The following is a 14,835-nucleotide window of genomic DNA, read 5'->3' as shown; positions in this document are numbered from 1 at the left end:
GAGCGACAGCGGCGTCATCGAACTGTCAGCTAGTCCATGGAGCTCACCGGTGGTACATGTGAAGAAGAAGGATGGGAAAATGAGGTGGACTACCGCAAGTTGAACGATGTCACGAAAAAGGATAGCTACCCATTGCCAAGAATTGACGATACTCTGGACTCGCTATCTTGTACGAAATGGTTTTCCACACTGGAAAGCGGCTACTGACAAGTTGAGGTGAAGGAGGAAGATAAAGAGAAAACAGCCTTCAGTGTCGGTGATGGTCTTTGGCAATTTACAGTGATGCATTTTGAACTTTGTAATGCACCAGCTACTTTTGATAGACTCATGGACCAGGTACTGAAAGGACTACATTGGAAAATATGCTTGGTGTACCTGGACGACATCATCGTACCGGGCAAGAACTTTGATGAACATCTTAAGAACTTGGAGGAAGTTTTCCAGAGAATAGCTGGCGCTGGTCTGAAACTAAGTCCCAAAAAGTGATCGCTTTTTAAAAAGGAAGTAAATTATTTGGGTCACAAGAACTTGGAGGAAGTTTTCCAGAGAATAGCTGGCGCTGGTCTGAAACTAAGTCCCAAAAAGTGATCGCTTTTTAAAAAGGAAGTAAATTATTTGGGTCACAAGGTAACGACAGAAGGCATCTGTACAGCGAATGAAAAGATAGATGCAGTGAAGGATTGGCCAAGACCACATAACTTGCATGAATTAAGAAGTTTCCTTGGGCTGTGCACATATTACCGCCGATTTGTACCAAACTTTTCCAGCGTAGCCCATAGCCTCCATGAGCCTACAAGAAAAAATAAAGCTTTTGAATGGAAGAAGGAGCAAGAAATGGCTTTCCAAACATTGAAGGAGCGTTTGTGCACTGCCCCAATGTTGGCATATCCGCTTCCAGGAGCAACATTTATTCTAGATACAGATGCGAGTGGATATGCTATAGGAGGCGTTTTATCACAACTGGACGATGGATAGGAGAAGGTAGTTGCATATTACAGCCATTCGATTGGAAAACCAGAGAGGAACTATTGCGTTACACGCAGAGAGCTGTTGGCATTGGTAGAGTGCATTAAACATTTTCACAAATACCTCTACGGCCAGCGATTCCGCGTCAGGACAGATCACGCAGCGTTGAAATGGCTTCTGCAGTTCCGTAATCCGGAAGGACAATTGGCACGGTGGATCGAGCGACTACAAAGCTATGACTTTTCCATTGAGCATCGAAAATCTATTACCCATGGAAATGCTGATGCAATGTCACGAAGACCATGTAGTTTAGAATGCCAGCACTGTTCAAAGGGCGAAACTAAAGAAGACATTATAGATGCCCGGCTAATGACTATAACGTGTACGGATCAATGACAACTAAGGAAGTGTCAGCTAGAAGATACTGATCTGTCACATGTTATGCAAGGGCTCGAACGAAACGAAAGACCAAATAGAGAGGAGATGTAAATGGACAGAGGTATACCCAATCCCAAATCAAGAAGCGGAAACAGTAGCAGAAGTGTTTATAAACAATTGGGTTGCAAGGTATGATGTACCAATAGAGTTACATTCTGACCAAGGCAGGAATTTCGAATCAGCTGTGTTCCAGGAAATGTGTAAATCATTGGGCATTCGAAAAACACGGACAGCTGCATTGCATCCTCAGTCCGATGGTATGGTGGAATGTATCAATAGAACCTTGGAGGAGCATTTAAGGAAAGTAGTAGACAAGTACCATAAGGAGTGGAATACACACATATCATTATTCTTGATGGCTTACCGATCGGCAGTGCATGAGACAAAGGGCCAAACTCCCGCAAAGGTGATTTTTGGCAATGACCTTCGACTGGCAGCTGATTTGAAGTTTGGGATAGATGCCGATGCGGAGAGAAATGTCAAGAAATCCACTGGTGTCTTGGAAGAAGAGCTGAAAGAGATACACGATCTTGTAACGCAACGAGCAAAGATTATGAGTGCCAAGATGAAAGCTAGATACGATAAAGCAATTAATTCGGAAGGTTTTTAGGAAGGAGATTTGGTGCTGTTATACAACCCACAACGGAAAAAAGGTTTGTCCCCGAAATTGCAGTGTAACTGGGAAGGCCCATACAAAGTTGTAAAACGGATCAATGATGTAGTTTACCGCATACAAACCATTGGCAAATCACGAACCAAAATGAAAGTGGTTCATTTGGAAAGGCTGGCAGCGTTTAGATCGAAAGATTTGTCTGATCGGGACAATCAGACTTAGGTGGAGGGCAGTGTGACGAATATTAACAACACTAAGGGATACTATGATCTCTAAGCCAATACTAAGCAGTGACTTGTATGCCCATCAACCAATCAATCATTATGTCTATACATATGACCATACAAGCAGCGGAGAGGAACGCACATGCATATATCTGAGATACTCCCAAAAGTAGGCAATCATCTGTGGAAGTATCACTCACATATACACGCGCATATGGCTATGCGAGAAGCTATAATAATCGTGCATCTGTAGTTATAGCTGAGAAATTTATAGCTGGTAAACGTGGAGTAAATTCTAGAAATAGAAACGCCTAGAAGTATGCGAACGAGACATCACAGAGTATAAAAGGAGTTAAAGTTGAGTAAGAATTAATCAGTTTGGAGTTATTTATTCAACAGTTTAGTGATTCGAACGTTAGCAGAAGGTTGCAAATAAGCGGAATTTCCCAAAATTCATTACAATACACTACCCGAAGTTTGTGGGTAGTACAATCGATGTTCGGCATTGACCCGGTACATTTCGGCAGTAGCACCGCTAACTGTGGCGATAAGTTTGCTGGCGCGAACTTCTTCCTTCGGATTAAACGGCTCAATTATATACATATTGCCCGGATTCACGCTTTGCCGCATCAAGACAACGAAAGCGGCAAGGCGTCCCATTGCTATGCGCATGCTTTTTTCTACATACGGCTGAGTTCTCCGGTGCCGTATTTTCTAATAATGCTTGCGGAGATTACTTCTCAAGCCCCTGGGAGTCGGGGCCCCTTAATCAGATGTCTGTTAGGATGCCCAAGTTTCTGGGTATTCAGCAGAAACTGTGTGTTCAGCATTTCATTTCTCTCCCTTATGGGGAGTACTCTCGCCTTAATGTGTAAACCGTGCTCTGCCGTAGCAGTTCTGAGAGCGGTGTTTTCACAGGCCTGTAGTTTCTTCCTTAGGCTCGGCGACCATATTAGGGACGTGTAGCTTGCAGGCGGCCGGGAAATTGCTTTGTAAGTGGTAAAGAGCGTTTCTTTACCTTTACCCTAAAGGCTGCCGACAAGAGATTTGAGGATTTCGTTACAGCTCTGGATTTTAGGTACAATTGCGGATGCACGCTCGCCAAATGTAAATATTCATCGAACGCCACACCCGGTTTTTTCGCCGTAAGATAGTCGGTAGCGTGGATGGCCAAAATGTTTCTCCCATTTCGGCCGCTTCTGTATGCCCACAAGCTAATTGATGCGTTGGTTTATATCGCATAAGGTCACGCTCTCTCGCAAAGGTTGCGGCCTGAGCTGGAAGTATGGCCGAATTTCCGGTATTCTTCCACCGCGAATAAAACGAGCCGACGCGGATTCAATGACCTTGCGGAAAGCACGCTCCGCTTCACGAACATCAGTCGGGGATTGGGAGGACAGCAAAGTGATTGTATATATTTTATATTCTTCCCACTTTTCTTTTTTATGGGTAGGTGGTCGGATTACAATGTTAACATCGGCTGCCAGTTTACCCAGTTAACAAATCTTGCGCTTACGAAGGAGATGTCCGGCGAACTATGAGAGTTTCCTGCTATACGTGTGGGGGTGTCACCGCTTATCCGCTTGTCGTGCAGGACGTCGTCGATCAGAATTCCACAGATCGTGGTGGGCATTGAAATTGCCTAGAATAATACGATTTTTGCCAGTGAGTAGTGCGCTAATATTCGGGCTGTCTCCACTGTAGCAGCAGGTGACAGGAGGGATGTAAATGTTTATAGTTTCTAAAGTTGCATCGCCTGAGCGGGCAGATATGCCTTGACTTTGCACGGCACTGTCCCTGAGGACGATGTCGGGATCACATATATTATGTCGCACTGAGTGGTGGGTGATAAATGCGACTCCAGGTCTGAAAAGTAGAACTTGCCGTAAGCTTAGGCTGTTGGATCATAGTAATGCCACTTCATAAATTCGACTATCCGTGATCTTCCCAGTTAACGCATTGCAGTTTAACTGCAGTATTGTGAAGTGCAGAAGACATCATCACTCTGGGGGTAAGAGACGGGTGAACGCGCCTTGGTTGAGGAAAGCTAGGTCGTACACTAGGAGAACCCGTTGCAGTTGGGTGTGCGGCCTGGCAGCATGGCGCAATGAAATCCGTCGGGGGGTTGCTGTCGCTGAGACCAGAACATCTAGGAAAGTGGCACCGTCCAAGCATATATATTCTGTACTGGCAGACGGTGCACATGGTGAGAGTCTGTTTCCCTGACCTACTCGTGTGCAAGTAAAGGGGGAGGAGAAGACGGGAGCAGGGGCTGGGGCTCGGCATTGCTACTTACCATGCCACGGAGATTGTAGTTGTGGGTTGGAGCGGCAGTGTGAGCTGGTGGCGTAGTGAGGCGCGAGCAGCAGCGGGTTCTTGTTGAGGCTTGCTTAGCAGGAAACGGGACGCCCTTGGGCGTGAACAGGATGGTGCCAAAAAAGATTTGTAAAAGTGACGGAGCCGACGAATGTTGGGATCTACCCAAGAACATCCCGTGCGGGCAAAACCATTTCTCTATACCGAGATTAGGTCTTGTACCCGGATTGGGTTCAATACCTTCCCGAAGCAGGGGAATGTGGCGCAGTCCCGCTGCAAGGATCTGGTGGGAAGATGACAATATTTCAGAACAAAGCGACACTGTGCTTAGGCCAATTGCGGTAGCAAGTGTGTTAAGGCAGATGTTACAATCGAACGATACAGTTAGAACTTTAGGGTGAAACAACTGTCGAATACGTAGTTGATGTCATATCAATATAGATGCCACAATGCCATTGCGTAGTCCAGTCGTGAACATTATAGCCATAGATATAGTCGCCGGCCGCCGTGGTGTGATGGTAGCGTGCTCCGCCTACAACACCGAAGATCCTGGGTTCACGCCCCGGGAAAAGCAACATCAAAATTTTAGAAACAATGTTTTACAATTACAAGAATTTTTTTTTAAGCGGGGTCGCCCCTCGGCAGTGTTTGGCAAGCACTCCGAGCGTATTTCTGCCATGAAAAGCTCTCAGTGAAAACTCATCCGCCTTGCAGATGCCGTTCGGAGTCGGCATAAAATAAGTAGGTCCCGTCCAGCCAATTTTTAGGAAAAATTAAAAGGAGCACGACGAAAATTAGAAGAGAAGCTCGGCCTAAGGTCTCTTCCGAGGTTATCGCGCCTTACGTTTATTTTTTTATAGTCGGTGACAGTGCCAAGTCTCTCGAGGTGAAGAAAGTGGAGACAAGTGAGCGTAGCTCATTAGATGAGCTCAGGCCCATTTTTTGTACAATCGTCAACATATGAAACTATGGTGACTTCCCGGTTGAGAAATGAGTTTGGATATGTAGAAATTGAAGAGAAGTGGTGATAGGATGCCACACTGGCACTCCATGTGTAATCCTCATTAACTTAGATTTTTCGTTTCTGAGACTTTAATCTTCATTTTGATTTGTATCTTTATTTACATCTTGATCTTGATCTCCTTCCCTTATCATGTTTGCGGGGAGCTCATATGGGCGGATTTAAGGCTTTAATTGGTAAGTTGGATATCCCCTTATACCCCTTATAACCTCACACTAGGGGTTTACGCCGATCACTTTATCGGCGGCGGCGGCGTAGGCTCTATTATAAACCGGCGGCGGTGGCGCGGGCGGCGCGCCGGAGTACGCCGGTGTTCTTACTTTAAAATGCTTAATTTTTCTATTTAGAAAAAAATACTTAGGAAAGGTTTTATTTTTATGTATTTAAGGAAATTAACGTTTCGGCCATTTCGGAAAGATCCGGGATTTTTGCCCCAAAAACCCCCAGTTCGTTCAATAATTTTCAGGAGTAGCTCTTTGCGGAGGGATTGTCCCTCGTTCACTTACTCCAGGGAGGCTTTGAACCTAACCCCGGTCTTTGGAAGGTACTGCTACGTCTGCTGAAAAGAAATAGAGACACAAAAAATTGTCACACTTTTGTCTGTATATCTCGTGCAAAGCGTAGTTTCACCTGGGGTTAACTCCTAATAATCGTGGCGAACACAATTTCTTTAAATCATTTGTGGCTCCTTGCCGGTCACGCACAAAGGCGACTTACGGTTGCTATTAATGGTCTATTAATACTCATGACCCTCGTGGCACAGAGCGCATCCAGTTTTTTCGAGCTACAATTCCCGAACAGTAGCAATCCCAATCACCAGTCGCTACCACGCCTCCTGACCCTCACACCATATGCCAGCACAGAAGCTATAGGACTGCGACTTCTAACTCATATGTACGTCGTCGACGTCACTTTCCTAGAAGCTCTAGGTGTAGTTCCGAAGACTTTCTAACTGATGTTTTTATCGCGCTATGCTGCCGAGCTACACCAGAGAAACACCTTCAAACGTTAGGGAGTGACTATTCGGCCAAGGATGCCGCCCTCTAAATCATAAGCACTGGATGCCATTGCGTAACCATGGGTGAAAATCGTATAATCCTCGGCGCATCTACATAATTAAAATTTTACAAGGACCCTGGATACAAATTTTTAAAATGTAGACCAAAGTTTGCAGACGTTTGTGTTCACAACATTGATTTCAATAATCTTCGTTAAATCAAAACGATATTTTAGAAAGGATGACCGCGTAGCTTCAGTTTTCAAGCTAGTTCGACTGTCCACTACTTTAGGGTAGTAGCACACACGGTCATTAGTTCGATTGTCTTGGAAAAGCTTTTGCTTCACCACTTTGGGTGTTGTTGCGAAGGACAAAGCCTCCCCTGGTAAATATACATATGTGACTACGTATTCACCAGGGCGGGTCGATTTGTGGGGAGGCAAAAAAATCGCCCATTGCTCTGTGAAAATCATATTCTAGGGATCAAAATAAGAAACTTTGCCGAAGGAACCATACCTCTAAAACGAATTCTGATGCCCCCCCTTCCCTCCCCCCCATTTGGGTCGAACTTTTGGGTAGGGGCAAATTTTCAAAAATCCCACTTTGACCCATTTAGAGTGCTCCAATCGAGTCCAAATGTATGACCGACTCCCACTAACTTTGGAGGCCCGACCCACCGATGCCAGTGGCACACCCCCTGGAACCCCCCTGGGGGTTCACCATAAATGGGTCAAGGTGGGATTTTTCAAAATTTGCCCCTACCCAAAAGTTCGACCCAAATTGGGGGGGGGGGTGTACATCAGAATTCGTCTTAGAGGTATGGTTCCTTCGGCAAAGTTTCTTATTTTGATCCCTAGAATACGATTTTCACAGAGCAATGAGCGATTTTTAAATCGACCCGCCCTAGTATTCACATTTGTAAAAGGAGCCGTAACGCGTAGGTTATATTTAAACTTGGTTGGTATGCTATAAACAATGTGATTCACTCCAAGGGACTAGTTTTGGATAGGGCCGCCAACTTTATGTCAAACCGGGAGACTTGGGTGTTGAAGGATGATGTGTTAAAATTAAAATTAATGCTATTGTATAGTTAAGCAAATAAACAACAGGTGTTTAAATGTAAGCCCGAGTGATTTTACAAACCCTTCTCATACGTACATATATCCTCAACTTAAGTATGAGGTAAGAATCATTTCAAAGGAGTGTTTATGCCCCTAGAACCTACTAAAGGATTTTGCATCACTGATTTCGCTTATTCCTTCAGCCAATTGCAGTATAATTTTTTTTTTTTTAAATCGGCACCTTTTTTGGGTAATTTGCTTTTTTTAACAACTTTATTATAAAATTTTCTTTTAGTGGTTTGTTTTAATAACTTGGTGAATTGGGTGATGCAAAGTCCGTGTTAAGCTGACATCGAAGTAGCAGTGAAGCGCATCCGTTGATACCACTTTCGACCATATCCGACCAATTTTCGACATGAACAATAAATGGCCTAAACAGTCTTAAACGAGTAGAAAATATAGTAACGCGCCGGACGCCGCCGCCGCCGCCGCGTCGATATTTTTGACATTCGGCGGCGGCGTGCGAAAAACGACTAAAATTGGCGGCGGCGTTTATCGGCGGCGTATATCTCTACCTCACACAGGTCTAGGCAGTTCTATTGATATCACAGCTGAAAAGTTAGCCAATTCAGAACCAATAGCTGGGCTGGCACTATTAGTTTTTTATAGTTGGCATTCGTAGATAGCGTTTAAAAAATAAAATAAATAAATGTAAAGCGCGATAACCTCTCTTCCAATTTGCGTCGTGCTCCTATTTATTTTTTCTTACAAATGGGCGGGATGGGACCTACTTGTTTTATGCCGACTCCGAACGGCATCTACAAGGCAGATGAGTTTTCACTAAGAGCCTTCATGGCATTAATACACCCGGAGTGCCTGCCAAACACTGCAGAGGACCCCGCTTAGAAACATTTTCTTCTAATTGAAAAAAACGTGTTTCTAAAGTTTTTTGATGGAGCTTTTCCCGGGGTGTGAACCCAGGATCTTCGGTGTGGTAAGCGGAGCACGCTACCATGCTTTAACTTTGTAAGTTCGTTTAAATAAAGTAAATCTGTGGGCTTCGTGATTTATTGCAAATTTGCATATGTATATGATACTAATTTTATTTAACATTTGTTTTATTTTACAATAGTGCTTAATAATCTTAAACATGAAAGGGTATGTACTTATGATGTATGTATGTATATGCGTTCAACAGGTACTGGTGTATGCATTTCGAAAACTGAGCTTTTTAGGAGTTTTCTAAAATATGTAACAATGTATGTTAGGGCTTTTAATTTGCTTATGATATTGTGACTAATATTATCATCACTAACTGATACATCACTAAGGTTTTTAATAAAGGCACAACAACAATAAAGCACGTTGCCACTCCTGTGTACGTAAACAAATCAATCAATATTTACTCACATTCATACAAGGCAATGGAGAGATACGCACAAACACATGTAATCATCAGCCAAAGTAGTACTCAAATATGCACACGCATATGGCTATGCGAGAGACTATAAACTAGAAATATACATGTACATATATGGCTGGTAACCAAGCATGAAGTTCTCGAAGTTACTAGACCTTAGGAGAAATGGGTGAACGAGGCAACATAGAGTATAAAAGCAGCGCAAGCTGAGTAGTCAGTAGTCAGTTTGATTTAAGCACGCTATTGGTTGCAAAGTATAAGTGTTATTGTGAAGTACTTTCAAAGTAGTCTAATATAGACCATTTTGCATTATTGAATATTGGAGTTATTTATTCAACAATTTAGCGATGCGAACGTTAGTAGAAGATGTAAAATAAGCGGAGTTTCCTTAAATTCGTTACAAAATTGTTAATAGCAGATTGGGATTCCACATAGAACCCTATGGACCATAGCTTTAAGAACGATTTCGAGTCAGGGTGAATTCATAGCTTTGCATTTCCACATTCACTTCTAAGAACTAAAAAATACAACGATGAACTGTTATTTTTATAGTTCGGGATCCAAAAGACGCAGATAGTCCAAAACTGTGCTTTTTACAATAAAACCAAATGGTACGATGAATAATGTCGCGCTACCTCGGAAAAGAAGGAGGCTGTATGTAGGGCCACGCTGCGTACGGGCGCAGCAACTCGCGATATTTTGGAGCGTTACCGTGAGGCGAAGAAGGAAGAGGAGCGGCTGTTTGGAAGGAAAAAAAAACGTGAAGAAGAACGCCGTGAGTACGAGGAGCTTCAGATACTGGCTGATAGGAATAATGCCCGTTCGGTTTCAAGACCGGGGCAGATTCCAACTGTAATGATAATGACGACCTGGTTACTGACATAGAAAGTGTGCTTAAGTTGTGGACGAAATACTTCTTTTCATTGCTAGCTAGCGAGAGAGAAGACATACCCGATTCCCTAATCGCCGATGATGGAAAACACGTTCCAGCACCCAACTATCACGAAGTGAGAATGGCAATATCCCGCCGAGCTGTTCAAACACAGAGGCGAAGAGTTGAAGATCATGCCTCAATTTCTATGTAAAATGGTCGGATGAGCGCATGCTACTTGAGTGGGATTTGAGTGTGCTCTACCGAATCCACAAGAAAGGCAATTCCGCAAACCGCTCCAATTACCGCGGAATCAGTTAGCTTATTGTTCCGTATAAGGTTCAATCTAGGCTGCTATGCGAAATACTGACGCCGATAGCAAACGAACTGATTAGACGTTATCGACCTGATCTACACGATGCATCATCGATCCAGATCCAGAAGACTCACGATAAGATGATCGACAGTCAACATCTTTTTGTCGAGTTCAAAGCAGCCTTTGACAGCGCGAGCAGAAGTTGCTTGTACGCTGCTATGTCTGAATTTGAGTTCCCTGCAAAGTTAATGTGTCAGTGTGACAGTGTCAGTTTTCGCGAAGCGAAGAAACTGGAGAGATCAGGGAGATAGCTGTTTATTTTGTTACAAAGCTCATCGATCTATGGGCCTGCGGCCATTATTGTGCAGTCATCGGCGTATGAAACGAAATCATCACAACATTTTATACAAACACACTTCGGAAAAGAAATAAGAGCAATCTAAATTTTGAGGCCTACAAAGCGACCAAGACAGTTCGCTGCTTTCATACTTGCGCAGGCTTCAAATTGATATTGGAACAATGCTGCGAATGAAATTATTGTCACTTAGAAATATAAGAGCCCCATACAAATTATATGATTATTAAATAATCATTAATCTTAAATTTACTTAAATTAAAAATTTAACAAAGTTATTAATAATAATAATTAATAGTAGATACATTTATAGAAATAATTATTTTTTCAGCTCCATATGTTACCATCGAGTTTTCAGCGCGAAGTTTGAACTAAAAACTTATACGAAATAAAAAAAATAATTATACAAAAAAGAAAGCCGAGGAAACTATTTTCCCTGTTACGGCGTTTCTACAGTCACTACAGCTGCGTAACAAAACTTTTTGTTATTGTGGTTAATATCGACAATTCTTTAACTCATTATGTGGTATTTTAAGGTGAGAAAATTAGAAAGTCCCTAGCAGATTTCGTAAAATCAACTATATTTCATATAAGTAATAATTTTATCCTTGAAGAAAAAATTAATATATTTGTCTAAAAAGAACAAACCACGCAAAATATGGAAAGCGTCAGCGGCGAACATTATAATGAATTATCCCTAAGGAAATTCTGGACGAAATATATTGAATAGGGGACTTTATTCACACGTCATCAAAGTAGACGACCACGATAGGCCAATGAACGCGTTAATATAGGAATATCCTCAGGATAGCTCCTCTGAATACATTTAAAATTGTTCCAGAAACTTTCGCGGAATTGAGGGATAGTATAAACATGAAAACTATAATATTCTTGGTCCGCCGTCACTTGAGGTACAATAATTAGATGGTCCTTGGCTGGAATAAAACCAGCTTCTTAGTACAAAAATCCTTCCCCCTACTAAACTGGTTCTGCGTAAAAAGAAACTGGCCTCGGAGCGACTGGGAACGAATCATATTCTCAGAAAAGCGCAAAATAAGTAAATTCAATTCAGTTTTGTAATAAGTGGATAGCCCCAAAATTACCAAAATATAGATTCGCAGCTGCGTTCAGATTACTGTGCTCGATTAGCCCCCAATTCTTGGTGAGATGCCGCTTTGAATGCTATCAATGTAGGCGGCGGAGTTAGTTTAACTCCGCATTAATAAAACCTAATCGACTCCCACGGTTTTTAATGCCACACCATTATATACGGATAATTCTTCACTGTTGCCTTAACGCAGTTTCGACTCAATCTTCCAGATTTTTGGAACTGACTACGCACAGCGAACCTTAACTCATTAAAAGTTATTATGCAATCATAAGAGAATATGAATCATAGCCAATCGTTCCCTGTCCAATTTATGTTTTTATATTACCAGTTAGCATGCGGCATCGCTTTTTTGTGGTGGAAAGCGTGTTTTTTTTAGCCATGGGGCATTCAATTCGTTTTGGTCAAGAGAAACAGCGCCGTTGCTATTTTAGTTGTCATTTTTATATTATCCTTCAATTCCGCGGAAGTTTCTGGAGCAGTTTTAAATGTATTCAGAAGAGCCATGATGACGATATTTCTATCAATGCCTACATTGGCGTTTCATGTTCGTCCACTTCGAAAATGAGAGGATAAAGCCACCTATGTAATATATTTCGTCCATAATCTTTTTAAGAATAATTTATTGTAATGTACTCCGCCGACTATTCCCCTCTTTTGCGTGATTTTTCCTTCGTAAACAATTTTATTAATTTTCTTCTTCAAGGACAAAACTATTACTTTTATGAAACATCTTTGATCTTACGCAAACTGCTAGGAACTTTCTAGCTTTCTTGCCTTAAGATACCACCTAATGAGTTAAGGAATTGTCGATGTTAATCACAATAACTAAAAAGTTTCGTTACATAGCTGTAAGGACCGTAGAAACGATGTAACAGGGAACACATTGTCGTCGGCTTTTTTTTAAGACCGTAAGTGTATTTTTCGTACAATATAAGAATAATAAAGTGGAATAATAAATTATAATATCAATCGAGCCTACGAACTAAAGTGCAAATTATGTAAATTATAAGCCTATCGCCACCATTCTCTGTTTTCGAACTTAAATCTCGTTTTAAATTTGTCAAGTATCAAATCTAAAATGTTTCGATTATAATTGTTAGATATTTCTATACTTGCAATTGGCCTTATACTACGTTTCCACCAAACTAAAATGGTTTGTTTGCCAACTGTTTTATGCAGAATATCTCTTAATTGAAATTAAATTTTTGGATTATTGATACCGAGGTTAAAATGCGTCTATCGACACCTCTTCCGCTAGCTCTAGACGTGTTGTAGCAATTGGTCGAAACTGGCAAACGCAGAGTTCGGGGTTTGGCGGAAACAGTGGGGGCTACAGTAACTCATGGCCATTGCTAAATACTCATGATAAGGGCGAAACAGTATGTAAATTACTTATACTTATATACGTAGTTAAAATATTGATAACTAACAGTAATATTTTGAGCTTTAACAACTTTAGTCAGTAACTTCACGCCAATGAACAATGGCACGCTGTGTATCAGGAGCTTTGCCGAAGGGTTTTGTGTTATCATTGTAAACATATTGGTTGACTTGATAATCCAATAACGTTTTGTAGTGGTAAACGTCGTCGCCCAATTGCTGAAATAGAATAAGAAATAAGTACATGTAGGTACATAGAACGCTCTCTCGGAGATGCCAAAATTTTTTTGATATGTACATATATATACCCGAAAACATTTGTTTGGTATATGCGGAATAATATGCCTTTATGATGAAATTTTATAATGTGTAGTGGGGTGATGATATATCATGTGGCTCGATGCAATGTGATCTGATAGGATGTCACATCATGTAAATGCCTTAAAAGATGTATGAAAAACTAATGCGATGTGATGTGATGTTATTATGTGATGACCATGTTATGATACGTAAGAGTTAATGACATACATATGATGTGACATTACATGAAAAAAAAAATCAATAAAAAAAATGTACTCAGTATCAAATGGGCTAGCAGTACACTAGAAGTACTCGAATTGTAGTCAGTTTGGAGAATGTACTCAGTGCACCAAGGGAGTTCAAGTCTTCCTCCACCTGCCTCTCCCAACTTAGTGGAGGTTCTTCCCTTTTCCACTTGTTAGCAAGTGTTATTGTCCGTTTGATTTCTAAACTGACATTGACTATCTTAGTCGAAATGCTTCACAGCCAGAATTTATATCTGCAAAGGCCCAATTCTATCTTGAATACCAGCAAGTATTCATTCATATCGGTGAATTAGAATCAAGGTTGCCAATTTTATGTTTGAATGCCTTTTTTATTTATATTTTGAATCATTTTATACTACATTTACACTGACACAAATGCGTCATTTGGATTTAAAAGCAAAACCATTGTGTACAACACAAGTGTGATATCTGACAAGATGTTCCAGATGAGTTCTTTTTATCGTTCTGCCAGGGTTTTGGCAGAATATTCAATATGGCGGCGCATACGGCCGGCTATCTTCAGCGGGTGAAAGAAACTGCGGCTGGTTGAGACCACGATAGTATAATTAAAAATCTGGTGATCGTTTCTATTTATTATTTTGACGTGTGTGGTCAAATATCATACTTGTCTTGTGGACTATGTGCGGAACGTTTCCCCATACAAATTTGAATTTAAAAAGCTAAGCATTTCTTCGAATTTGAGAAAATTAAGAAGCAAATGGGGTACATTACTTTCAAACATTACTTAAGGATCGGTTTCCTCGGAAACGGTGTCGCTAAAGAACGGTCACTATACTCAACGTCATTAGCGGCTCAGATTTTTTGTAAAGTTGTAAGCTGATTTCATTGATGATATTTCTACTCTTATACTTCTTTTTTCATGTGTTTATGTTTTTATTTTTGAATAGGTTTTCAAAAATTAATTTGAAGCCTGAATTTTTGTTTATTTCTAAGATATTTGATTAAATGTTCACCGCTTTCAGTATAGCGGTGAGAAAAAACGTTAATGAACGAGTTTGTACCGTCATGATGACCGTGATATTTATTGCACTGCCGCTATATTACGTTACGTTCAACCTCGCTGTCTTAGTTTCCACATAAATATTTTTACATTGCAATGTTTTTGACAACGTTCAGTTTTTAAAATTTTCTTTTGACGAATTACAAAACAAAATAATTA

At 41.1% G+C, this 14,835-nt stretch overlaps 1 protein-coding gene across 1 annotated transcript in view; it reads right to left on the bottom strand.

Moving 5' to 3' along the window:
- Positions 1 to 8,695: 8,695 nt before the first annotated feature.
- Positions 8,696 to 14,835, bottom strand: part of e (nonribosomal peptide synthetase ebony) — a 132,887-nt gene continuing 126,747 nt past the window's right edge. Inside the window, exon 8 of the mRNA XM_067762489.1 lies at positions 8,696 to 13,308. Within this exon, the coding sequence (XP_067618590.1) occupies positions 13,165 to 13,308 (144 nt within the window). The 3' untranslated portion in view covers positions 8,696 to 13,164. The remainder of the gene's footprint in view (positions 13,309 to 14,835) is intronic.

Source organism: Eurosta solidaginis, chromosome 1 (assembly GCF_040869045.1).
Source record: "Eurosta solidaginis isolate ZX-2024a chromosome 1, ASM4086904v1, whole genome shotgun sequence".
In the NCBI taxonomy this organism is placed as follows: domain Eukaryota; kingdom Metazoa; phylum Arthropoda; class Insecta; order Diptera; family Tephritidae; genus Eurosta; species Eurosta solidaginis.
This window is presented reverse-complemented; position numbering and strand designations above follow the sequence as displayed.